General features: G+C 41.5%; 3 protein-coding genes across 3 annotated transcripts in view; all 3 read left to right on the top strand.

The window, feature by feature from the left end:
- Positions 1-484: 484 nt before the first annotated feature.
- C8H1orf141 (chromosome 8 C1orf141 homolog) lies at positions 485-4516 on the top strand. The gene is made up of 4 exons (XM_043521512.1): positions 485-506; positions 1162-1288; positions 2830-3025; positions 4478-4516. The coding sequence occupies exons 1-4, from the start codon at positions 485-487 to the stop codon at positions 4514-4516; spliced, it is 384 nt and encodes a 127-aa protein (XP_043377447.1).
- On the top strand, positions 3375-10493 carry LOC122466848. Its single transcript, XM_043553005.1, has 2 exons — positions 3375-3474; positions 4963-10493. Exon 2 carries the CDS (start codon positions 5056-5058, stop codon positions 6115-6117), a length of 1062 nt encoding a protein of 353 aa, XP_043408940.1. The 5' UTR covers positions 3375-3474; positions 4963-5055; the 3' UTR covers positions 6118-10493.
- A 2305-nt stretch (positions 10494-12798) lies between these two features.
- SLC35D1 (solute carrier family 35 member D1) overlaps positions 12799-26357 on the top strand; it is a 32154-nt gene continuing 18595 nt past the window's right edge. Inside the window, exons 1-8 of the mRNA XM_037906535.2 lie at positions 12799-13001; positions 14098-14131; positions 14224-14310; positions 16770-16837; positions 17810-17881; positions 18902-18970; positions 20350-20452; positions 22710-22802. Of these exons, the coding sequence (XP_037762463.1) occupies positions 12814-13001; positions 14098-14131; positions 14224-14310; positions 16770-16837; positions 17810-17881; positions 18902-18970; positions 20350-20452; positions 22710-22802 (714 nt within the window). The 5' untranslated portion in view covers positions 12799-12813. The remainder of the gene's footprint in view (positions 13002-14097; positions 14132-14223; positions 14311-16769; positions 16838-17809; positions 17882-18901; positions 18971-20349; positions 20453-22709; positions 22803-26357) is intronic.

A 26357-nucleotide genomic window follows, 5' to 3' on the forward strand; every position in this document is an offset into this window, starting at 1 on the left:
AAATATTGCCTTCAGTTACAAGTTGCCTTCAGTGCAACTTCATGCTCCTTAGATCATTCCATCACTTATACCAGTGCAAACCTGTTGCGTAAGAAGGTCTGCACCGGAGCAATGGAGAGTTTCAGACTTTGCAATTGGAACTTAGCAAACAATTCAATTGACGCTAGTGAGCCAGAAAATAATCTGGTTAGCTCTCTCAGTTCTGCAGGGCTAACAGTAGTAAAAACTTGCTTTTTTTCCCATCAACCTCAGCAGCTATGACCCTGAACACACACCGAGAGCAGATGTGCTCAGTCAGAAGAGGCTGTTTTTACAGAATCGCTCTTCAGGGGGAAATTGCTCTTTAATGGTCAGATTGTGCCATTAAGGAACATTTTCTCAGAAGGAGACAGTCTGGAGCTGTACTGTCCCTGGTGGGGAGCCTATGGGAGGCACCATGCCTTCTGGAGCCCAAGTCTCTGAACCCCTTTAGGGATGGTGCATCATGCATACTCCTCTGCAAAAGAGTAGGTAGGTCCATGGCCCTGATTCCTTTCTCCCCCTCTGGGAGAGGCTAGTGCTAGCCCTGAGCAGCCCTTGTGCTTGGAGGAGCTCAGGGATAACTGGTTAGTCACTGTTCAGAGGGCTGAAGATGGGAGTATGGCTCCTTGTGTCCTCCACTTTCTTGTGGACCAGTGCAGGACCAGCCACAGTCTGGCCCTAAGGATGCTGCTGAGAAATTCTGCTCAGCAGGGAGAGTGAAGTGCACGACGATACAAACAGAGTTGCTTTTAGTCACCACACAGGGTCCCATCAGTTTAAGAAAAAAAAAAAACCGTGAGTAACTGTAGGAATGTGCAATGTACCCTAAGATGGAAAATTCTACGTGACCTGCCACACTTCTGCTACCGTCTTGAATTCCTTGTTCTGAAGAAGGAATCCTTGTGGCTGAATGCAGCACCATACTGTCAAAGATGAAGAAAACATAAGACGCACTCTCTGCAAAGCTGTAGGCCGGGGTCAATCAGTTTAGCCCACTGATGTGATTCGTTGAAGATCTCCCATGTGCTTTATAATACCCAATGCCTATACTATTTTCCAACAGCAGCCTGTGAGAAGTAACTTTTATCTCCCTTATTTGCACATATACGTATCACATACGAAAACTCACTGTCTTTTCAGGGGACAAGATAGCGCAATACAGTATTTATGGGGAAGCTGGCAAATTCGTTGCTCAACAGCTAGAGAGAGACAATAAAATCAGAGTCTGTGTAAATGGCCATTTGCCATTAGATGGTCTGAAAGAAAGGTAATTACTGTCAGACTGTAAATATTACTGCAAATCTAAGTTGAATTACTTTCTGAATCTGTGGCATCCCAATGACTAGACAATAGTCATTAGTCAATGACTGGCCTTACTACCCGGTTAGCTCTCACAAGACAAGTAAAAGTAGGCCTGGGCAGTAGTTGGAGTGGCGAACTTCAAGGAGTGCCCAGGATGATGAAGCAGGAAGTGGTACCAGCAATTCAGTGGGTAGCTCTCTTCCCTCTCTATCAGTACTGAACCAATGCCCCCTTGGATGATGCCAAGGAGCCCTGTGCTGCTTAAAGTGCCATTTTTATTGTATAGCTTAAAAGACAAGTCATGCTGGTCATTAAAGATCCCATGGCACTTTTGCAAGGACAAAGCCATTAACCTGGGAGTCCTAGTCAAATTCTAACTCAAGTAATTGCAATCTGCCTACTTACGTTGCCCCTGCAGCTTCATCTGGTTTTGGTATTCTTCACCTCTCCTAAACAGTTGCATACAGTCGAGCCACTGTTATACCCCGTTCATACCAGACTGCATGTAAGTGATGAGCTGCCTTTGCTCTGTGTACCAGAGAGCCTTTGCTGATTAAAGGGGAAGGCAGAGAAGGAATTAGATCAGGTGAGTCACCTCAGCTGCCCATGTTTAAAGTGAGTTGTCTGCCATACCATTCTCAATGTATCCGAGATGGGGCTGTTAGCATGAGGGCTCTGCATCTCATGGCTTGAATCAGCATAGGAACAAATGGTCATGCCAGACCCTGCTGGACCTTATAGGTAATGTCTGACCCTGTTGCATGACATACAATGTCCCTAAGCCATGGAAGGGGTTGATGGATCCCATTAAGCTGTGCCCCCACGAGAACACAGTGGCATCCCATGATAGGACAATTGTGTAACGTGGGTCGCCAATACGAGCACGTCGACTCAGGAAAGGACATATGTTTATCAGAGAGTTCTGTGTTGACAAACCTGTACTCACAAAGGGCTAGATTTTCAGAAGAGCTCAGCACCTATATTCAGTATCACAATGGGAGCTGCGGGGCACTGAGCTCTTTTGAAACTCTGCCAGTGCGCTTCCACAAAGCCTATTTCTTTCTCCTTTTTGCAGCCTGATATTTGGCAATTCTCATGATGAGCAAAACCTTCAGGAAAAGCTGTCTGTACTGGAGCTGGAGGTCCAATTTCCAGCTCAGGTGGATGTAGGTGCACCAGCTTTGATCAACGCAGTGCACTAGAAACAGCAGTGTAGCCACAGAGGTGCAGATGGGGGGACAGGCTAAGTACCAAGGGTCTGGGATGGGATTATACTCAGGGTGGCTAGCCCATCCATCTACACTGCTATTTTTGGCATGCTAGTTCAATCAAAACTGGTATGCGCACATCCACCTGAAGTGGGAATTACTTCCAGCACGAAGTGTTGTCATACCCTAAGCTGAATACCCATACCTGCTTTTAAAATATTGTTGTCTGAACATGTTTCAGGGAACAAGCAGCTATCTGCATCATCACTTGTTTAACTATGGCCTTCTTTATTTTAAGAAATGAAGCTCCTCTGAAAGAAGGTGTTTTTAATCTTGAAGAAACAGAAAGTAAGAATAATTTTCACCTGACTAAATCTGCTTCAGAAGAAAAGAAAAACTTCATCTCCTTGACTATTGAGGATGAAATGGAAAAACCAAATGCTAAAATAATCAATGTGGGCTCTCCAAAAGCAAAATCTCCCAGGCCAGTGGTGGTAATGTCCTGTTTACTGTCCCTGTTGTGTTTGGTAAAGTTTACAAGAGGTCTTGTATGCTACTGCATGCTGCTATTAAAAGAATATTCTATTTTGAAATAAGACCAGACTTCTGAACACTTGAGATTCCTGCAATAATAGCTTGCTATTTCATTATCCGTATTTGGAAGAGTATGCATACAGTGTAACGTTTAGCAGGGGTGGAATCCTGGCCCCAGTGAAGTCAATGGGGTTTTTGCCAGGATTCCTCCTTAGGTCAGTGGTTCTCAACCAGGGATAGATGTGCCCGTGGGGATATGCAGAGGTCTTCCAGAGGGTACATCATCAGCTCATCTAGATATTTGCCTAGTTTTACAGCAGGGTATGTAAAAAGCACTAGCGAAGTCAGAACAAACGAAAATGTCATACAACAACTTGTTTATATTGTTCTATAGACTATACACTGAAATGTAAGTACAATATTTACATTCCAGTTTATTTATTTTATAATTATATGGTAAAAATGGAAAAGTAAGCCATTTTTCAGTAACAGCATGCTGAGACAAATGTATTTCTATGTCTGATTCTGTAAGCAAGTAGTTTTTAAGTGAGGTGAAACTTGGGATACAGAAGACAAATCAGACTCCTGAAAGGGGTACAATAGTCTGGAAAAGTTGAGAGCCACTGCCCTACATCATATGTCTAACACCTCAGCTTCTGGCCCGTGTCCTACGCTCTCAGTTGAAGGCTGTCGGGAGAGAAGGGAGTGAGTGCAATTGTTAGCCCCTGAAGAATAGGGTAAATTAGGTCTCTTGGAAGGAGCCAACCTGTTCCCATTTCCTCTGCTCCCATTTCCAGCACACTTGACATGATCTGCTGCCAGTTCCTGCTCAGTTTGCAAACCAGCAGGGTGAGGGAAGAGGCATCTATTGGGATCTGGGAGGAACTGGTTTAGAGCTAGCAACAGAGCAAGAAAGTGGTGCAGGCTGCAGATGGTTGGGGGGTGTGGGCAGCACGTTCTGGCACTCAACAATGGGTGAGAGGTTTTTTTGATAGAGGGCACCTGCTTAGGATGCAGATGGGAAAGGAGATGAGGAATTGGTGATGGATATGGATGTGGTACTAGTTCCTCAGTAAAGAGGAGTAAGGACAAATACACACATTCATAATGCTTTAAGGCTTAAGATTTCATGATTAATTTTAAGACCTAGTAAAATGCAATTTATGCTTTATACTGGCAATTAAACCCTGTGGTCTGACCAGACTTCTTTAGGGTTGACATTTGAGCTAACTTGTATCAAGCATGTCCTGAATGAACTCTAGCCCTAGAACCTGAATTCACTTGCTGTGGTATTTTCTATTTCTGGAGTTATTGGCTATTTTTTTCAGACCTATGTAAAGATTTAAAAAAACTCAGCAGGTCTTTCCTTCCACCGGGACCTCTATGTATCTCTTCTTTGTTTTTTTCTACAGTTTTCTGTATTGTACGTGAATACTCACACTCTACCTTGACTAGAAACAAGTGTCAAAAATGTATGATAAATACAGTTTATTAATATGACACTGCAATGCATCATGTGGCTATCAGTACCATGTGACTGTTAGTGGGATATCTAGCTATATTATCTGATCTGATCCTATATATTTCTGCATCTTCAATACATTCTTGGACTTCTTTATGCAAAGATCTCAGAAACTATATCAGTAAGAAAGGAAAGGAGTACTTGTGGCACCTTAGAGACTAACCAATTTATTTGAGCATGAGCTTTCGTGAGCTACAGCTCACTTCATCGGATGAAGTGAGCTGTAGCTCACGAAAGCTCATGCTCAAATAAATTGGTTAGTCTCTAAGGTGCCACAAGTACTCCTTTTCTTTTTGCGAATACAGACTAACACAGCTGTTACTCTGAAACCAGTAAGAGAGGAGAAAACTAAAGTTCCATTTCTTTTTTCTACAGAAAGTGAGTGAAACATATCCCATCATTTATGCTGAAGAAGGATATGTGCAAAACTCTATTTTGAAGAGGTGGCTGCATTTACATGGAGATAAAATGTCTTACAACTCAGAAAATGAAAATGGTGAGGTACAAACAAATCCAAATTCAGTTTTACAAAGCAACTGTGATTATGCCCTTGCCTTAATTGGAAAGGAAGAAAAGGATACTTTTAATATAACTGCGAAGGGGAATAAAAAGTTTAAAAGAACATTATCTGGGAAACGGAAAATCAATATTCATATTTTATCTTCAGATGGAAAAAGTAAGAGCTTAAAAGATTCACAGAAGGAAAAAACTTTTGTGCAGAAAATAGTTGGTAGCTTTCATGATGCTGAAGTACCAATCAGTAAGCTCCCATCAAAAGACAGGAATGTTTCAGCAACTAGGGCTGAATGTAACCCTGATGGCCTTGTTATATTTGGAGTGAACCCAAAAGCTACAGCACACCAATCTGCTAAAGCAAATGCAGCAACTGTCGCTAAATCTCACGGCTCTTACAGCAAGCCACTAATCACAGTCTCCCAGCTTCATAAAAAAGGCAGGTCCGCTCATTCGTCACAGCTGGATTATATATCCATAACAAAATCTATTAAAATACCTGACTGTCCAAATGTCAATTCACAGTCATTTCTCAAAATCTCAGGGAAACGTGATCATTTGGAAAACAAAAGGATTATTCTATCTGGTGTTTGGGGTAAAGAAAAACCTCCACCTAGTCAGAACAATGAAGAAATCACTGAAGTAGCCAAACCTGCCAGGTGTTCTCAACCAGCTTCTTGCAAGGAAGAAACATCAGCTGAGATAAAGCTAAATAATAAGGAACATTCCATAGATAGTAGGAAAGGCCAAGAATGGGATAATACCGTGGAATTCTGGAGCACTAGAAGATCTTCAGCATCACTGAAAAATTCACATGCAGTGCCAGACAACAGCCCTGAGTCCCAGAAAAAAGCAATGCTACCTGAACGCCCAGCATCATTACCTGTTAACTTCAATCATCCAATTATTAGTATACCAACTGCACAATGTGATGCCTCAGAATTCAAGATAAAAAATGTTGAGGCTGAATTTGCAGACAACACTGATACTCCAAAGGACACCAGTCGCTACAATTAACTGATGGTATGTCTAACAATGGGCTTCCAAAGATATATTGGATCGATCCATTTCTGAAATGAATGCATCGGCCAATCTAGATGTTATGGTAATTTTTTATCAGAACAGCTATTATTCTGTACATGAACTTTTGTAAACCATGAGATGTTTGCCATTACAGTGAATTATGATATAGCAATTATAAGGGGATGTGTGTCTCTTAAAAATTAATTGATAGGCCTTTATTCAATGGTTTTACTAGGCACACATAAAAGTATTAAACTCCTATTTCAAGCATAGAAGTTATTTCTTTTAAATCCTGAATGACTTTGTGTGTGAACATTTTAATACAATAAGATATTTCTCTTTTTACTTTTAAATACAGAGAGAAAAGGTATTTAGAGTATTATCCACCTTTCTTCCTTAATTTACTGCATAGATTTAAAAAAATCTTACAACATCCAGTACTATGAATTTCACATTGCTTATCATCTATGTTGTATATTTCAAGATTCTAGCCAAAGTCCTCCCTTGAAATGTTAATAAAATTGTATTTAGTGGAATTAGGCTTTTAATATTTAGCAATATTGGATTAGGCTGGAGTTCTCCATAAAATACATTGTAGACAATATGCGTAGACTAATGACTACTTTGATTCACTTATTCTCAGCTAATATTAAATCACAGGCACTTAAAAAAAAAAAGAAGAAAAGGCTTTCAGCTCAATAGATTGTCTCCATATGGGAAGTGTTTGGAAGTGAAATGAATGCAGGAGATTTTCATCATGCTACTTAGAAGATATCTTACCAGACGAAGCTAAATTTACACACTGTACTCAGACCTGATAGTTTGAACTTCTGAACAGACATGCAAATCACTCCTATAACTCTTTCAATAAGCAACATGTAAGAACCCCACACTTCCAATCATTAGGTGCCTAAATGGTGATGCAAGTCCGTGGGCCCTTGGCTTTATCTCCTTACATTGCTAGAGTACATGCAACATAGCTGAGCACCTAATTTGGTTTCTGAACTGAGCTGATGTGTTTGTACATGTAAACACTGTATTTGTAATGCTTTGCCTATAAATGAAATTACTGAGGAACAGATTTGATGTTGGGGTCATTTTGTCTTTTTTTTTTTAATTTCCTTAATTAAGTTCACACAGCTCTCCCCACATGCATGTTGCCGAGCTGTGCAACCTTTCTTGTAAATTGGCAAAGTAGTAAAGTTCATATTCCCTTTGACCTTGCTGCATCAAAGAGACAGCCAACTATTTAGGCTCCAAAACATATCTTTGTCTGCCCAACATCCCTGTTGCCTTTGTATGTATTTTTGAAAAATATGGATTTATTTTTGTAAATGTGGCTGGATCACCAGTGAATGCCCAAATGGAGACACCCCTCCACTCATGCTGGTAGCTGAAGGCTCTTTTAGATTTAAGATTGTTCAATATATTCTAAAGCCAACACTATGCAAATCTTTCTTCTTGCCCTATACAATCCTTCCATCCATCAGCCCGTTATATTTTACCCCCAGCTCCCACTACAACCCCAGCACCTCTGCAGGCTTCTGGTGGCTGGTGAGAGGAAGGCAGCTGGAAGACTAAGGGAGTTAACCATCTGGTGGGTATCTCTGGGGAACTTCAGCCTTATTGCTATTGATTAACTTTGGGGAGTGAAAGAAGAGCATTTCCTGTGCTGGGATTGCCATTGAATTTGATAGGACTGGGCTTGTTGTTGTGTTTTGAAATTTAGGCTTGGTTACCCTGCAGTTAGAGGAGTTATCACCTGCTTCTAGTAGGGCTCTTTGAAGTGAGAGAAGAGCAGTTTTGATTGGATAGGCCAGTGATTAGAGGTGGATTCCTAGTGTTTGTAGGGCCAAGGCTGGCAAGTGGCTGGTAAGGCAAAGGCAGCTGGGATACTAAGGGAATTAGCCAGCTGAGGAAGGCAGGGAGGTAAGTTGTGTGTTGTTTTCCTTAACTTGCAGGTACTCTACAATGGGAGGAAAATGGTGTGTTGCCAACATCATTTCCAGCTCTTCCTCTGCCTGTACCAGTGGGGCCCTCTGCCAGAGAGGCATCCTGACCCTGGAGGCTTCCACCCAGGCCCTGGTCTTCACTTGCTAGGAATGTGGTCTGCATGTCCCTGACAATGAAAGCCAGGCAGGGGGAACCACTCGATGTGAGAGGTGTCTGTTGGTGGAATACCTCAGGGAGCAGGTAAGAGCTGCAGGAGGAGATGGCTCACGGGCATTTAATCCAGGAGCACAAGGACTTCATTGACAGGTTGCACATGGAAACATCTGGGATGGAGGATGCTAGTCGAATACAGATGACTACAGTGGCACCAGAGTAGGAAGGAGAACGGCTGCTTGCTGGGGAGGAGACTAGCTACTGGCCATCTTGGACAGTAGACAGTGCTCCACTCTCCACCCAGATCCCCCCATGCATTGAGATGAAGAACTATTATGCTGTATTGGCAACAGGAGATGAGGAACAGACCCCAGTGGCTGAAGAGGAGTCGTCATCTGCCCCGAAGGCAGGGAGGCTCATGGCTACTGCACCCAATAGGAGGAGGCATTGGATGCTGATGGTCAGGGACTCCGTTCTGAAGGGGATGGAGGCATCCATCGGCTGACCTGACATAATGTCCTGGGAGGTGTGCTGCCTGTCTGGAGCCTGTGTCTGAAATGTTACACAAAGTTTACCAAGATTCATCCATCCCTCTGACCACTCCCCCCTGCTGCTCATCCAGGTATGACCCTGAGCAGATCAGCAGTGACTCCAGGGTCAGGAGCATAGGTTCTGATTTTAGCCATCTTCCCAGTTTAGGATGTGCATGGCCCTGCCTGGGCCTTTACCCTCAAGATGAATACATGGCTGCACAGATGATGTCAATGGGTGGGCTTTGGCTTCCTTGACCACAGGCTGCTGTTCCAGGAAGAAGGTCTGCTGGGAGAGATGGGATCCACCTGACCATGGAGGAAAAGAGCATCTTTGCACAATGACTTGCCAACCTAGTGAGCAGGTCTTTAAATTAAGTTCAAAGAGGGCAGGTTAGTATAAAAAGAAGTGACCTTAACAGAGAACTAGATATTGAGGGGGATGTGGAAAATTACAGTGGGGTCATAGGAGCAACAAGAGGGAAATCAGTGGGGGAATCTGTTCAACATCTTAGATGTTTATACACAAATGCAAGGAATATGGGGAATAAACAGGAAGCACAGGAAGTATGAGCCGATCAGCCTTCTTGATGTCATTAGTTATTCGCTCTCTTTCCCTGCTAAGTAGTGGAACTACACTTTCCGTTGTCTTTCTGGTGCTCCTAATGTATTTAAAGAACCTCTTCCTATTCCTTTTTATGTCCCTTGCTAGGTGCTTGCTTGCTTTAATGCCTACGTTCTTGTGTTGTTCTGTACTCCTCATTAGTAATTTGTCCATGTTTCTACTTTTTATAGGATTCCTTTTTGATTTCCAGGTCATTAAAGAGCTCCTGATGGAGCCATATTGGCCTCTTACTTTCCTCCCTACTTTTCCTTCGCTTCGGAATAGTTTTCAGTTGTGCCTTTAATATTGTCTCCTTGAGAAACTGCCAGCTGTCCTGCACGCCTTCCTCCTCCACCCCCCGAGATTGTCTTCTGTTTTGCTTCAGTCTTCATTAAAAAGATTAATGATGACCAGATGCTTAACATAATTGATATTAACAATTGGGGGAAGGAATGCAAGGCAAAATAGAGAAAGAAGAGGTTAAAGAATATTTAGATAACTGAGATGTATTCAAGACAGCAGGGCCTGATTAACTTTAAACTAGGATGCTTAAGAACTAGTTGAAGTAATCTCAGAACCATTAGTGATTATATCTGAGAACTCACAGAGGACGGGTGAGGTCCCAGAGGACTGCAGAAGGCAAATATAGTACTTATCATTAAAAAGAGGACTAAAGAGGACCATTGGAATTATAGACTAGTCAGACTAACTTTGATACATAGAAGGATACTGGAACAAATTATTAAACAATCAATTTGTAAATACCCACAGGACATAGCATTATAGAAAATAGCCAGTAAAGATTTGTCAAGCACAAATCATGACAAACCAATCTAATTTCCTTGTCAGGGTTAGTGGCCTAGTGGATAGGGAAAAGCAGTAGATGTGATATATCTCAGTTTTAATAAGGCTTTTGACAGTCCACCATGACATTCTTATAACTAGGGAAATATGGTCTAGATGAATTTACTATAAGGTTAGTGCACAACTGCTGAAACACATTACTCAAAGAGTACTTATCAATGGTTTGCTGTCAAAATGGGAGGGCTTATCTAGTGGGGTCCCACAGTCATCAGTCCTGGGTCTGGTACTATTCAAAATATTTGCATTAATGATTTGGATAGTAGTGGAGGAGAGAAAATGCTTATAAAATTTGCAGATGACACCAAGCTGGGAGGGGTTGCCAGCACTGTGTTAGACGTGATTAGAATTTAAAATGATATTGACAAATTGGAGAATTGGTCTGCATCCAACAAGATGAAATTCAGTGAACATAAGTGTGACGTTTCACTCCATATTCTTTATGAAAATATGCTTATGATATGAATGACATAACTGAGATATGCTTTATGCAAGATGGCTCATGTAAGATATCATTGGAAAGGCTATGATTTACTGAATGTGATTATCCAATTTGTATGCCTGTATCATTTCTGTATCTTAAGATAGGAATATTAATTATGTATCTGTATTTCAAATGTGTTACTTTGGGTGTCACCCCCAACCAGCCCTTCAGGTACAACAATGGAAAAGGCACACAGGGCTAATGGGCTATTGGAGACAGTGGACTGTGAAAGAGCTGAGTCTTCCTGTGGATGCTCCAGACAGCCTACAAGTAATGGCTGCCACAGCCCTGCAGGGACATGGGTCTGAGTCACCTGATACTGGACCCACCCCTTGGATTGCCAGTGTTCTTCCACTGGGAGACAAAGGGTTCCCGCCATACACAAGAGCTATATAAGGCAGGGGAGTGACATCATCGAGGTTCTCCTCTGCCTCCTCACCCAAAGAGACACTGAAAAACACGTGGAAGCAAGAACTGAACTGAGGGGAGAAAGGTTGAACCCAGGCTGGGAGCGTGTCCAGTCTGTGAGTGGAAATACCTGAAATCTCCAGGTGCAGGCCAGTGCAGCTTCCTTTCAAGACTTTCTGTAATCTACCTGTGACAATACCTAGGGTGAGAAATTACGTTTTGTAACCTGTGTCTTAAGTATACTGAGCTTATCTTGCGTATTTCATTTTATTTGCTCAGTATTCTGCTTTGTTCTGTCTGTTACCTCTTATATTCACTTAAAATTCACCTTTTGTAATGAATAAACTAATTTCTTGTTTATAATATAACCCAGTTTGTGCAATTCATAACTGGGGGATGGAGGGAAATAAGAGGTTGTGCATACCTTCCTCCACATTGAGGGAGGAGGCAGATTTCATAATATATCTTTGGGTCTGCATCCCAAAGGAGGCAGACACCTGAGTGCTGGGGGCAAGTCCCTTAAGCTGAGCCTTCACAGAACTGATCTGTGTCTGTTTCGTTCTGCAGTTTGGCCCTGCCTCCGTGTGTGTGCCTGAGGAGGCTTAATAAAATTGCTTGGCTCAGCAAGACAGGTAAAAAGGGTACCCAGGCTGGCATAACAGACAGGCTCAGTGGCATCTCAGCACATCAGGTGGCATTTTAAGGGGGAGGCAAACCATCACCATAAGTACTTCACTTAAGAAGGAAAAATGAAATGCACAACTACAAAATGGGGAATCACAGGGTAGGCGTTAGTACTGCTGAAAAGAATCTGGGGGTTATAGAGGAGCACAAATTGAATGAGTCAACAATGTAAGGCAGTTGCAAAAAAGGCTAATATCATTGTGGGATGTGTTAACAGAAGTATGTCCTGTGTAAGACAGAGACGGTAACCATCTTGCTCTACACGGCTCAGATGAGGCCTCAGCTGGAATACTGGGTCCAGTTCTTCGCACCCCACTTTAGGAAAGATGTGGACAAATGGGAAAGAGTCCAGAGGAGAGCAACAAAAATGATACAAGGTTTAGAAAACCTGACCTATGAGGAAAAGTTAACAAAAACTGGGCCTGTTTCATCTTGGAAAAAGAAGAGTGAGTCAGAACCCACTACCAGTCTTCACAGTCCTCTTTACCCAAGCCATTTGATCAATGGTCCTCCCAAACCACTGAAGCCCAAAAATTACTGAGCTTAATCTGCAGCCAGGGAAAGGTAGATAAAACCAGGGGAGGTGAACCAGCCTCTGGAAGAGGCTTGCAAGGGAATTTGTGGACGCAGGATCACTGAAGGTTGGTACCAACAGGTTGGACACGGGGGAGATAATTCTAGGCTGACTTGGTCCTGCCTCAGCGCAAGGGCTGGACTGGGTGAGTCCCAAAATACAGCGGCCCGAGGATGCCGCCTCCGCCGGCAGCGCCGGAGCCGGTCACGGATCCGCTATGATCGGCCCCCACCCCAGCGACCCGCAGGCAGCCCGTGACCCGCAGCGCCTGGCCTGGGGCGGCACCGCGCGCGCCCGCTCTGCCGCCCCCCCGGCCGAGCCTCGCGCAGCCCCAGCCCCTGCGCTAACTCCCCCCCCCCGCAGCCCTAGCGGGGCTCCCCGCCCCCTCGGGCTCCGCGCCCGGCGCCGCCCCCCGCCCGTCTGCCGCGCCCCTGCAGCCATGTCGACCGCCGCGCGCAGACGCCAGGCAGCCGGGGCGCCGCGAGAAGCCCCCGCTGGCGGAGATGAGGAGCCGGGCATGGCGGCCCCGAGCCTCAGCGTCTGCCTCAAGCTGCTGGCGGCGGCTCTCTACGGGTTCAGCTCCTTCCTCATCGTGGTGGTGAACAAGAGCGTCCTCACCAGCTACGGGTGAGCCGGGCCGCCCCGCGCCGCGCTCCGGGCAGAGTTCGGCGCCGCGGGTCGGAGGGGGCGGGGGCTGGTTGCACATTAACTCGTGCGGCGGGGCCCGGAGCAGCGCTTGGCCCCCTGGCCGCCGGGCCCGGGGAGGGGGATGCTCCGCACGGGGGGAGCTGCTGGGTCCCAGCACCGAGCGGGGCAGGGGGCCTTAGCTGGAACCCCATGGATAGCCCCGTGGGGCGCCCCCCCCCCCAGCCTTCCCGGGCTGCCGGCGCTGGGGTGGGGGTGTTTGCCCCCCCTCTCCCCCCAGCCTTCCCGGGCTGCCGGCGCTGGGGTGGGGGTGTTTGCTCCCCCTCTCCCCCCAGCCTTCCCGGGCTGCCGGCGCTGGGGTGGGGGTGTTTGCTCCCCCTCTCCCCCCAGCCTTCCCGGGCTGCCGGCGCTGGGGTGGGGGTGTTTGCCCCCCCACCCCCCCGCCGCCTTCCCGGGCTGCCGGCGCTGGGGTGGGGGTGTTTGCCCCCCCACCCCCCCGCCGCCTTCCCGGGCTGCCGGCGCTGGGGTGGGGGTGTTTGCCCCCCCACCCCCCCGCCGCCTTCCCGGGCTGCCGGCGCTGGGGTGGGGGTGTTTGGGCCACTGTTTTGACCCTGGCCCCCAGCTGAGGTATGCGCTGTGACTCTTGCTTGGCACTTGCTGCATCAGGGTGTTTATGGTTTGGATGAGCTGGCTAGCTAATCGCGGGGGGGTTCCCTGGCGTGGAGCAGGCTGGGGCGCAGGTTCACTGCCTGAGAGGAAGTGTTCAGAGTCCCTAAGACTGTGAGCCCCGGGAGAACAAGCCATTAGCATCCCAAAGCTGTGGGGTCATGGGTGCTGTGTGCCGTTAGCTCAAGCGGTACAGCCAGCTTTTTTAAGCTTTGGCCAGGGAATGCTTTAAGGCAAATATTAAAGGGCTAACATTAAGACTTAGTTAAAGAGCAAATTTTGAAGGGGGGGCAGATTGTATTTCCATGTGGTGTTTCTCTCTCTAGAATGTGATTGACTGAAAGTACAAGGTTGACTTTGCTGACTTTTGTATTTTTATTTATTTAATTTTTTTTTTTTTTTTTAACTATAGATTTCCCTCCTCACTATGTGTTGGACTAGGCCAGGTTAGTTGGTTTCCTGAATATTGCATGTTTCTAGTAGTGCATGGGAGGGGTTGTCGGGATGGAACAGTGAGTGTTTTGTGCTCTTCTTATAGATGCTGGCCACGGTGACTGTGCTTTGGGTGGGAAAGGCACTCAGGGTGGTGAAGTTTCCAGACTTTGATAGAAGTATACCTCGAAAGGTAAAACGATTTCCCTGCATAGTGTCTAATGTAAAATACAGTTCTTTCTTTCCTTTTAAGGTATAAACACTTTAAAATATGCATATTCTTTAAGAAGTTCAGTAACAGCTAGTGCTGTCAGCTAGACTTGAAAGAAATAATGCTTTTTATTTAAAAATATACCATTTTAAAATACGTTATTCATCAAATATAACATGGTTTCTGCCTTATTACATTATGCAATCCAGCACAGAATTCTGCTATGTAAGGCAGTTGTTGTATTTATTTTTGTATTCTCATGTATGTATTTTTTCCAAGTTTTTCTTGCCTTTAATTTTAAAGACAGTATCTATATGCAACCAAAGATGTTCTGTTAATGTTTCGCAAACTATTGCTTAAGATAAATGCATTTTTCAGAAGTGTGTGTTGTAACTCATATTTTAAAGTAGGCTGAGCAAATGTTTTTGCTTGTCACCATACTGAGATGGTTCCCTAACTGAAAGCTAAAAAACCGAGGAGTACTTGTGGCACCTTAGAGACTAACAAATTTATTTGATGAAGTGGGTTCTAGCCCACGAAAGCTTATGCCCAAATAAATTTGTTAGTCTCTAAGGTGCCACAAGTACTCAGGTTTATTTGCTGATATAGACTAACCAGGCTACCACTCTGTAACTGAAAGCTGTTGTTATAGAATCAATGCTTTATTATTAGGGCTGTCGATTAATCGCAGTTAACTCATGCAATTAACTCAAAAAAATTAACTGCGATTAAAAAACTTAATCACAATTAATCGCACTGTTAAACAATAGAATACCAATTGAAATTTATTAAATATTTTGGGATGTTTTTCTACGTTTTCAAATACATTGGTTTCTATTAAAACATGGAATACAAAGTATACAGTGCTCACTTTATATTATTATTTCTGATTACAAATATTTGCACTGTAAAAATGATAAACAAAATAAATAGTATTTTTCAGTTCACCTCATACAAGTACTGTAGTGCAATCTCTTTATTGTGAAAGTGTAACTTACAAATGTAGATTTTTGGCTTGTTACATAACCACTCAAAAACAAAACAGTGTAAAACTTTAGAACCTACAAGTCACTCAGTCCTACTTCTTGGTCAGCCAATTGCTTAGACAAACAAGTTTGTTTACATTTACGGGAGCTACTGCTGACTGCTTCTTATTTACAATGTCACCTGAAGGTGAGAACAGGCATTGCAAGGTATTTATGTGCCAGATATGCTAAACATTCATATGCCCTTTCATGCTTCAGCCACCATTCCAGAGGACATGCTTCCATGCTGATGATACTTGTTAAAAAAATAATGCGTTAATAAAATTTGAGGCTGAACTCCTTGGGGGAGAATTGTATGTCTCCTGTTCTTTTTTACCGCATTCTGCCATATATTTCACGTTATAGTAGTCTCGGATATTGATCCAGCACATGTTCGCTTTAAGAATGCTTTCACAGCAGATTTGACAAAATGCAAAGAAGGTACCAATGTGAGATTTCTAAGGATAGATACAGCACTTGACCCAAGGTTTAAGAATCTGAAGTGCCTTCCAAAATCTGAGCGGGACGAGGTGTGGAGAATGCTTTCAGATGTCTTAAAAAGCAACACTCCAATGCGGAAACTACAGAACCCGAACCACCAAAAAAGAAAATCAACCTTCTGCTGGTGGCATCTCATTCAGATGATGAAAATGAACATGCGTCGGTCCGCTCTGCTTTGGATCGTTATCAAGCAGAACCCATTATCAGCATGAACGCATGTCTTCTGGAATGGTGGTTGAAGCGTGAAGGGACATATGAATCTTTAGCACATCTGGCACATAAATATCTTACAATGCCAGCTGTAACAGTGCCATGCGAACGCCTGTTCTCACTTTCAGATGACATTGTAAACAAGACGTTGCCAGCATTATCTCCTGAAAATTGTAACCAAACTTGTTTGTCTGAGCGATTGGCTGAAGTAGGACTGCGTGGACCTGTAGGTTCTAAAGTTTTACATTGTTTTGTTTTTGAATGCAGTTTTTTTTGTACATAATTCTACATTTGTAAGATCAACTTTCATGATAGCGATTGCACTACAATACGTGTATTAGGTGAATTGAAATACTATTTCTTTTGTTTTTTACAGTGCAAATATTTGTAATAAAAAATAATGAGCACTGTACACTTTGTATTCTGTGTTGTAACTGAAATAAATATATTTGAAAATGTAGAAAACATCCAAAAATATTTAAATAAATGGTATTCTATTATTTAACAGTGCGATTAATCGCGATTAATTTTTTTAATTGCTTGATAGCCCTATTTATTATATTATTTGAGGTCTGAATGTGCGTGTGAGAACTAACCATTTCAGAATGGAAGAACTCTGATCATGTAACCATGTTACTATTTGAATGGGTAGTTCTCTAGCTGTCTAATTTTTTATTGAGTGTTGTCCCTCTTATAATTTTCTAGACGTTTCCACTACCTCTTCTCTATTTTGGGAACCAAATCACAGGACTGTTCAGCACAAAGAAACTGAAGTATGGATAACTTTTATTATTTAGTGAGGTTATAATGTGTTATGATTATACATAAAGGTGAAACTGATCTTTAATATGCCCATGGGCTTGATTTGTGGCAATGTAGGGGAATGAGGGTTATAACTATTATTTGGCAACTAGTAATCAAGGTCTCTTTCCTGGCCTTGGAATGTGCAAGTTTTTTTTAAAGGGCCATAAATCACTAGATGACATTCTCCTGACTGGTATTTAGTGATCTATCAGCGTCTCCAGTGAAGCTTATTCCTATGATCTTAGAGGAGTCTCTGTTTTTATGCTTAAACAGCATCTGGGGCGGCGGAAGGAAAGGAGTGGGGAGAAACTGTACTAAAAGATGCCCGGCTTTGGATCTGCTGAAGTGAGGGGCAAGGAGGGGTGGGGGGATGGAGAAAATAGTATGACTTAGCTGTTTTGAAGAGATGTTATTTTGGGGGAAAATGGGAAAGAACCCCACAATCAGCTACACATCTGTTCATGGAACATTTTTTTCATTATAATACAGCTCGATTTTTTTACATCGAACTGTGTGAAGCCTTAAGATAAATAGATACATTTGGTAATAAATATAATCAACCTTCATTTGTTACTCTGGATTTCATAGATTTGAGATTGAAAATAGCCCTACAAAATCAAATTATTTTTAACCTCTGGAAGTAACATGCACTATATCCAGCTGGTAGGAGATGGAGACTTTCTCCTGTGAATATTCCTTGACAGGTCTAAGTAGTATCTTTTGACTATCAAATTAGTGATTTCCAGGAGGGATGCCATGGAATCCTTTCTGATGTGGTAGTTTTGTATAGCTCTGATTTTAATCTTTATCTTAGTTCCTATAAAGTAACTTGGCGTTGATTCAAAGCATCATTGTGGGGATGAGCTTGGGGTGTAACATGTAACATGTCTGTGGAATTTTATAATTTTTTTCGTGTTTAATTTTATTTTTTTCTTTTGCAGCTTGCCCATGTTCACAGTTCTGAGAAGGTTTTCTATTCTGTTTACAATGTTTGCTGAAGGAATTTTACTCAAGTGAGTTATTTCCAAAGCTATCAATCTTATATTCATACCATTTTTAGGATTGTTAAAGTGCTTGCAACATTTTAGTAAGCCTTTGCGTGTAGAGGATTTGTGCAGTCAGATTTAGACATAAATTGGGCTTTAGAAACATGGGGACAAGAAAGAGAGAGAGCACAGATAATACATTATTTTATTAGAAAGAGAATATCTTATCTTAAATGGGTCCTTCACTCTCATGTTTTTATCAAAGAAAAAAAATCTAATGCATTAAGTTTATATATTTAACTACAAAGGTAAGGGAGGAAAATGTTAAGATTCTTACATTAATAAGATACTTTCTACACTGTATCTCTATCATATTTGTCACTAGGCTGACTCTACATGCAGATTATGTCCATATGCCAGATGGTTAACACACAGTTCATGCCCTACAGTGAGGGTGTACTGTGTTTTGGTAGTCTTGGATGAGGTCAAGTCTCTAGCTTAATTGTCTTGATGTAGTTGGATTCTAGCACTGTTCATTTGCAGTGTAAGCAAGATCATTAACTCCGAGAGTATAGGTAGGTTTGTCAGTCTTCCTACCCTGTAATTCTTTGGGTAGGAGGCTATCCCAAAGTGACTTACACCACATCTTACGAGGGTCAGTCACTCTGTGTATTATTGTTTTCCCCCTCATCCTCCCTTGAATGTCACCTATTCACAGGCTAGTCAGTGTTAGTGGCCAGTCACCACAGCATTATGGCATTTTTCTGGTCCACAGTGATAATAGCTCACAAATGGATGTCTTTAACTATAGTTGGCTCAGATAGCACTTACTGAAGTGTTACACTCCATCAGTCCTAATTAAAAAATCATAAGTATTCTGCTCTTCCAGAATTTCTCATCTTTGCTCTTTATATGTTGATTCCGCACCAGGAAGTCTGAAGTGTGACCAGAGCAAACGTTTTCCCCTTAATACTAGAAACAGCACTGCAGTGTCAAAATTGAACTCTGCTTATGCGTGATAGTAAGGTTCTTGTATCTTTTTTTCAGGAAGAAATTTTCTTGGGGCATTCAAATGACAGTGTTTGCAATGATAATTGGTGCATTTGTAGCTGCTAGGTAAGGCTTCAAGCTTTTATCCCTTCCACTTTATATTACACAGCTTTTTACAGTTTATATTATTTGTCTTTTAAATGGCTTGTACAGAGTATGTTGGTTAGTTTACAAAGTTAATTAGAATTCATAAACTATAATAATTTAAAGGTAGCACTTAAATGACAAAATCCTGCCTTCATGCTCTGCGATAGATAGACCAGTTAGAAAATTCTAAACTTAAAAGCATAACTTGTCCTTGTTCAGCCTTCATTTTTTTCCACTGTCTGGCCTTCATGTAGATAATGGTAGAATGGGGGTGAGGTCTGGTCTGCACTCGAAGTTCTGCTGTTTTGGGGTATGAGTTATAAAATAAGTTTTGTTATTTTTACTTATAATTATACCAGTAAAAGCCCTGGTGCGGATGCAGTTATATTGGTATTAAGCAAAAAGAAAAGGAGTACTTGTGGCACCTTAGAGACTAACCAATTTATTTGAGCATAAGCTTTTGTGAGCTACAGCTCACTTCATCGGATGCATTCTGGTGAAGTGAGCTGTAGGAATGTGTCCGATGAAGTGAGCTGTATCTCACGAAAGCTTATGCTCAAATAAATTGGTTAGTCTCTAAGGTGCCACAAGTACTCCTTTTCTTTTTGCAAATACAGACTAAGACGGCTGCTACTCTGAAACCTGTCATTGGTATTAAGGTGCCTTTTACCCGTATAAATTATTCCCCTTCTACTTGGTAAATAAAGTATACTGGTACAAGCACCTTTATATCAGTATAACTGAAAAAGTGAAAGTGATACAATTTTCTGGTGTAAACAAGGCTTAAATCATCATGTCAAAGCTTGATTTTAAAATATTTTATAATCCTTTTAAATGGAAGTTGCTAAAGTTATGCAAAACATTGAATTTCATTGTCAGGGGAAGGTGAGTGGAAAAACTCACTCGTTCACCTGTGAGAAGAGTAGACGGCTAGTTAATGGCCTGGTATTTGTATGTTTTCATTTATATTAAAAAAAAAAAAAAAAAAAAAGTCCAGAACTAGAGAAAATGGCTTGCAGTCCCAGACTAAAGCTCCCATCCTCAAACACTTATGCATGTGCTGGACTTTACTATCAGGAATAGTTCCACTGATTTCAGGGGTACTGCTCATGCCAGTAAAGTTAAGCATTTGTGGCATTTATGGGATCAGGGCCTTAGTTTGTACAATTAGTAGTACTGAATGCAACATTTATTATATTGAGTCTTCGCTCAGTGCCTCAAATACAGAGGCTAGCCTGCCAGGTAAGCTCACGGGGAAACGCCTTTTCTACATGGAACTTATCAGACAAAATATAACATGGAGGAGTTTTATAAATCTTACACTCTGAGCGATTTAAAATCTTAATTTCCCCCTCCAGTTCTGACTTGGCATTTGATCTAGAAGGATATATTTTTATCCTGATTAACGATGTCTTGACAGCTGCAAATGGTGCATATGTAAAACAAAAACTGGATTCGAAGGTAGGCTGACTTCAATTTTCACTTTAAGAATGACATTATTGTGTTGCAAAGTAACAGTTAACCTACAGCACTGCGACTTTTAAAAATTTGAACATTATGGGTAAATGAATAGAAAGCTAATTGTTGGAGACTGAAAATATGAGCGTATTCTGCAGCTGGTAATATGGTGTTTTGATGAGCTGTTCATTTTCCCCGAGTATTGAGCTCTGTCACTGAACTCATCACATCTTGTCACTATTATTTAAAGTAGAACTTTTGTTGCTCCTTATTCTTGTTTGTCCTGAACAATATTCTTCTGGATCTTAACTTGATGCTTCTGTATTTGCAGATAAAACAGTTGCATGTATTTTGAAATAAGCTGTAAATTCAGTTTTATCAAACTGTAAGCATAACCAGTTCACTGTTGTTGGAGCTGTATTTATTTGTATCTGGGTGAAATAATAGATTTGGCTATTTAACTGCAAAGTCAGGGTTGTTTAAAAGAATTAAAAACCTGGTTCTTCACTAGACAGTGAACTGACCACATCTTCCCTCCCACTGCTTTCAAAGACAGGGAGAGCTGATATGTCACCCTATTCTACCCTTTTTTCTGCAGCCGGACCTGGACATGAACTTCTGTCCTTATTGTTGCAACTATGTAGTTTTTTAACACTGGGTCTGAGGGATGCTCTGTAATGTACTTTGGGGCAATTGGGAGTCCCTGTTCATCTCCTTTGAACGTAAATGTGCTGTATTCAGTTAGGATCTCAGCAGTATTGCTAAGTTCCTAGTAGTTCAACATCTGAGAAAGAGAAACTGATTGTTTAGGCTACCCTGAAAGTACAAGGATGAGCTTATCAGATGTTCACAACATACCGTGTGAGGGCTAAGTGTAACTTTTAACTACAAGGTGGAGGATAAGCCTTTACATTGCTAGTGAACTCCATTTCTATTAATCTAGCCAGGAAGATACAAGTACAAGCCACTGTAAATAATTTTTGGAGCATCTGTTGCCTGTGATATGAAGCATTTTCTTGATTATATTTATTGTGAATGTTAAGTCTGGTGCTTAAAATGCTTTACTTAATCTTCTTCTCCTTTAGTTTCCTGTGATGAAGTTACATGTTTTTGTGTAGCATAGAATCATATTTTGAGCATAGGATAAGGCAGCTTGTGTATGTATAAGGTGGCTTATGTCACCAGTCTGCTGCTATGGAAAATGGCAAAATTTTGAGCTAGGTATGCTATAGGTGTATCTGTTCTTCAGTGGGCTGTCATAGACCATTTTAGCATTATAAACGTATCCTGCAATCTTAAAGTGCTCCAGGGCATAGCTGCAATCTGTTTGACAGTGAAGACACTTCCATTTGATTAATGATAACTATTAACCAGGTTTCCAAGCCTGCTCTATGGAAGTCAAACTAAGTAAAAGTATTGCCTAATAAACTGTAAGGGAGAATTTTACAAGTCTGATAAATAGTTCTCCATCAAGTCTGCTGGAGGTACACTCCTCTTTCTGTCTGTATTGGGGAATTGGTCTGTATTTGAGATACCGCATGTCAAAACACAACTCCCCCAACAATGCCTCCTCTCAGAAAATTATTACTGAATGCTTTGGCTGCTGGTGTAAACAGGGCCAAACCATAATGATGCAGAAAACTCAAACAGAATGAGGGCTCAGTCATGATTCCTGCTTCAGGTGTCCAAAAGAGACAAATGGGCTAGGTAATATCTTGTATTGGACCAACTTCTGTTGGGGAGAGAGACAGCGTTTTGAGCTACACAGAGCTCTTCTTCAGGTCCAACACAGTTTGGCTCTGTCTACATCAGTGGTTGGTTGGTGGGCCCATGGAGGCTATTTACTTAGAGAGTGTCCAGGCACTGCGCCTATTCTGATGAACACCTGGCCTCTCTGTCTCGTCTTTTTGTCGTCTCTGTGAATTCCAAACCAATTTGCTTTCTCTACCTGAAATGAAACATGGCTGTGGCCCTCAGTTTTTCAGACCCAAATATTGGTGGTGGTTAATATTTCAGCAATGCCTTTATGGGTCTCTGAAAGAACATCCAAGCACAGAATTCGCCCAGTTGTTCTAAAAGTGTCATACGCAAGACAGATTTATTTCATAATATTTAAAATGTCCATGTTTCCCTTCTGACTATGCAGGAATACCACATTCATTTCACTGATGAGACCTGGTTTTGTGTAGCTTTATGTATAAGGTTTTATGTCTCTGTTTGGTGGAGCCAACCTAAATACCCAACTATTTCCTGTTCCTAGGAGCTGGGAAAGTATGGTCTGCTTTATTACAATGCACTGTTTATGATTCTTCCCACCTTGGCCATTGCCTATTTCACAGGAGATGCGCAAAAGGTAGGACTCTTGTTCCAAATTGCAAGCCTTTAGTTGTGCAGTAAACATTTTCTGTCATATATGCTTCTGTATTGCTAGAGAAAATGGGTTTTTTTCCCTATTCATCATAACTCAAATGTGAATGCAGAATGACTTTGTTTTTCTGTAACTTATCAACTTGTTTTTTTTATACAGTATTTGTCATTTATATGTAAATGTGAAACTATACTATATGTAAGGGATCATTTTTGGAGGGAGGACTGAAGAAACCACAGAAGTTCCCTATAAAATTAAGTATAAATAGTTAAGAGAATTAGTGACTGTTGATATGAGACACCTTATTTCTGATGAAATCCATGGAATGGCTTTATACTGATCTTCATAAGAACTAAGCAATTCCTTTTTCCTAAAGAGGAATGAAATAATTAAAACCAAGTACTAGGAAGATGTGAAGACTTCAGAGTAGGTTTATTCCTGATTGGCTTGTACTAGAAAGATGAAACACTGCAGACTTCTTGGATTTTTTTCTTTTGACTTGTAGAGGTAGTTGGCTTATTAATATTTACCGTGTTCAAAATCCACCATAAATATTTACCAATATCAACTCACCAGTATATTACCTGACTTCCCGCAGATCAACGTGTTTAACATCTGTATGCAAATTTAGAACTTGAATGTAAGTAGGTGTGCTTAATTTGTTCTTCTAGCACTGACAAAAGCATTGATCTTGAATACCACTTAGTAAAATAAATTGATATATCTTCCCCCCTCCAAGAGATACTACTTGAGGCTTTCAACCATAGATAGCTTATACTAAAAAGTGAAATGGTGAAGCAGGTAAATATCAGGGGTGGGGGATATCCTTTACCCATATAAATTCCTTCTGTGTGAATGATAATGCCAATTAATATTAATGGCAGTTAGATGAGTAAATCTCTTACATATCAGTAGAGAAAACAGATAATCATATAAAGCAGTTACTAGCATTGTTCCTTTAATAAAATCACAATCCATGCACACTTACCATAAACTATTTTGTGATGTTTGTGATGCTGCATAGACATTTCAGTAGGGAAGTCTTGTGATCTAAAGTGATATCTACTCCTCGGAATATCTTTTTTCCTGTTTAATTAATTAAAGCTGGCAATGGCTTTGATCATGAGTATATGATTAGCTGTGAGAACTGGATGTGAACAGAAAGTATTTCAGAGTGTCAGTTTGTCCCTCCTCCTCACCCCACTCCTCTTTGCGATATGCCAAAGGCAGCTCAGCTGGAATATATTTGAGGGAAATATACTCCTTTATAAATCAGAGCAAACCAATGTTGAGTTGAATGTCGGCTTTGTGCTACTCTGTAGAGTCTGTGTATTCACAGTATGTGTAGAAACCTCCTCTTCCCCAATTTTTTGAGTAAACTTTCTTTTGCTCTCTGGAAAAGGTCTTGGCAATGAAGGTGATCAAAGACTCATTCCGCTTAACTTAGTCCCAGAAAATTCAGCGTCCAGAGGGTTATGAAACTTTATTTAATAAATGTGTGATTTTATTTCATTGTTTTTTTTCTAAAGCATATCTTTGTACTAAATTTATTTTTGCATTCTCTGCTAATCCAAAAAATGCATTAATAAAGCAATAATAAAAAGTATAGCCACGAGGGGGAGAGTGGCTGGCTGTTATGTAAAGAGGCTCAAAACCTGGATTTTTGTGGAGCGTTAACTGTCAGACAAAAAGATTTCAGATCCATAGGAAAATGTTTGTAATAAAAGTTGATAACATTTTCCCATTATTAAAGCATGTCAATGATTTGTCATGGTTATACGTAGTGTTTCATTAATTCATGTCAAAGGTATCGACATCTTGTTGAGTTCCCAGTTACACAGCAGGCAGAAATGGCTATGTGCTGAGAGCAAGCAAAATTTACATCTAAATAATTCATGGCAATGAAGTGAATAAACCTCAATGAAGCCGGTAGGTGTAAGTTTCTTTAACTGGTCAGTCAGCTGGCTTTTTTTTCCTGTCTATTTCAAGTACATACATGGCCCCCATCATCATCAGTCTCGAGCGCCTCACAATCTTTCATGTGTGTGTTCTCACACCTCTGTGAAATACTGCTATAGTATATAATACTATTATCCCCATTTTACAGATGGAAACTGAGGTTCAGTTTCCAAGTGACTTGTGCGAGGTCACACAGGAAGTATGTGGTGGATCAGGGATTGAACCCAGGTATCCCAAGTTCTTGACTAGGATACTAACCACTGGCCCATCCTTCCTCTCTAAAATACTTCAAAGGGGACATTATGTGGTAATTGGGAAATATACCCAGCCAGAGACCCAGGCGGGGGGGGAGGGGAGAACCTGTATTTTCTCCAGTACTCACTGGGGTGTGGGTGCATATTTATATTTAAAAAATAAGTAAATAATGCTGCTGGTGTGGTTGGCATGGAGGCCTGTTACTTTAAATTGGAAGTGTTAGTTTTCAGGCATCTAACATGACTATTGCTAAATGCCTGAAGTCATCTGGCCAGTTGTGCTGTTGTCTGTCATCCAGAGAAATACTGATCAATATCTAGGATCTTCGATTGTGGGAAGGCTTTTAAGCATTAGTGTAGTGTTTAATGCTAACCTCTACTGGATGTTAATATTTGTTATTGTATGTGTACAGCTATATGTCTGTAGACATTTTTTTTTAATTCTAGATGTTTTCCACCTCAAACCTACTGTTAAGTTACAAAATACAAAGGGTGTGTGTATGGTTAGGATAGCTTTGAAATGGAATATCTATAGTTGGCCTTAGATCTATTTACAAAGAAAATGAGATTCTAGAGAGGTTGTGTCAGCAGGGACATGTAAGACAAACCCCAAGAGAGAGATTCTGCTCTTCTCAGAATAACTTATATCAGAGGTTGTACATTCAGTACTATTTCCCTCAACTAGGCAGAAACCAGACTAGAACTAAATTGAGCTTTGGTGATTGTCAAAGCTATGCTTCCATGGCAAAGTATTAATGGAGAAGTTGTCATCAGATGGCTACGTAATAGAAATCAGGACATGTACTAATGTAAGAGTTCTGCTTGAACAAAACCAACTCAGAACAGTATAGTTAAGATAGGCAAAGAAAGCAAGAGACTTTTCCCCATCCTAGGGCTTGTCCTTACTACAGGGGAGATGAACGTCGCTGCAATTGATGCAGCGGGTGTCGATTTAGCGGGTCTAGACCAGCTAAAAAACTATCACAGAGCGCTCTCCGGTCAACTCCAGTACTCCAGCTCCCCAAGAAGAGTAAGGTAAGTTGACTGGAGAGCGTCTCCTGTAGATGCAGTGTAGTGAAGACACCAGGATAAGTTGACCTACAGTAAGTTGACTCCAGTTACGTTATTCACATAGCTGGAGTAGCATAACTTAGGTTGACTTACCCCTGTAGTGAAGACAAGCCCCTAGTTACAACTAAGCAACATTAAGCATCCTTGTAGATAAACTCAAAGGACATAAAGCCAAACCTATTAATAATGCACTGCTAAATGTTCTGTGAAGCTTAGTTCATTGTCACGTTAACTCTAGCAACATATTATCTCCTAA

The sequence above is a fragment of the Chelonia mydas genome, chromosome 8 (genome assembly GCF_015237465.2).
Source record: "Chelonia mydas isolate rCheMyd1 chromosome 8, rCheMyd1.pri.v2, whole genome shotgun sequence".
In the NCBI taxonomy this organism is placed as follows: domain Eukaryota; kingdom Metazoa; phylum Chordata; order Testudines; family Cheloniidae; genus Chelonia; species Chelonia mydas.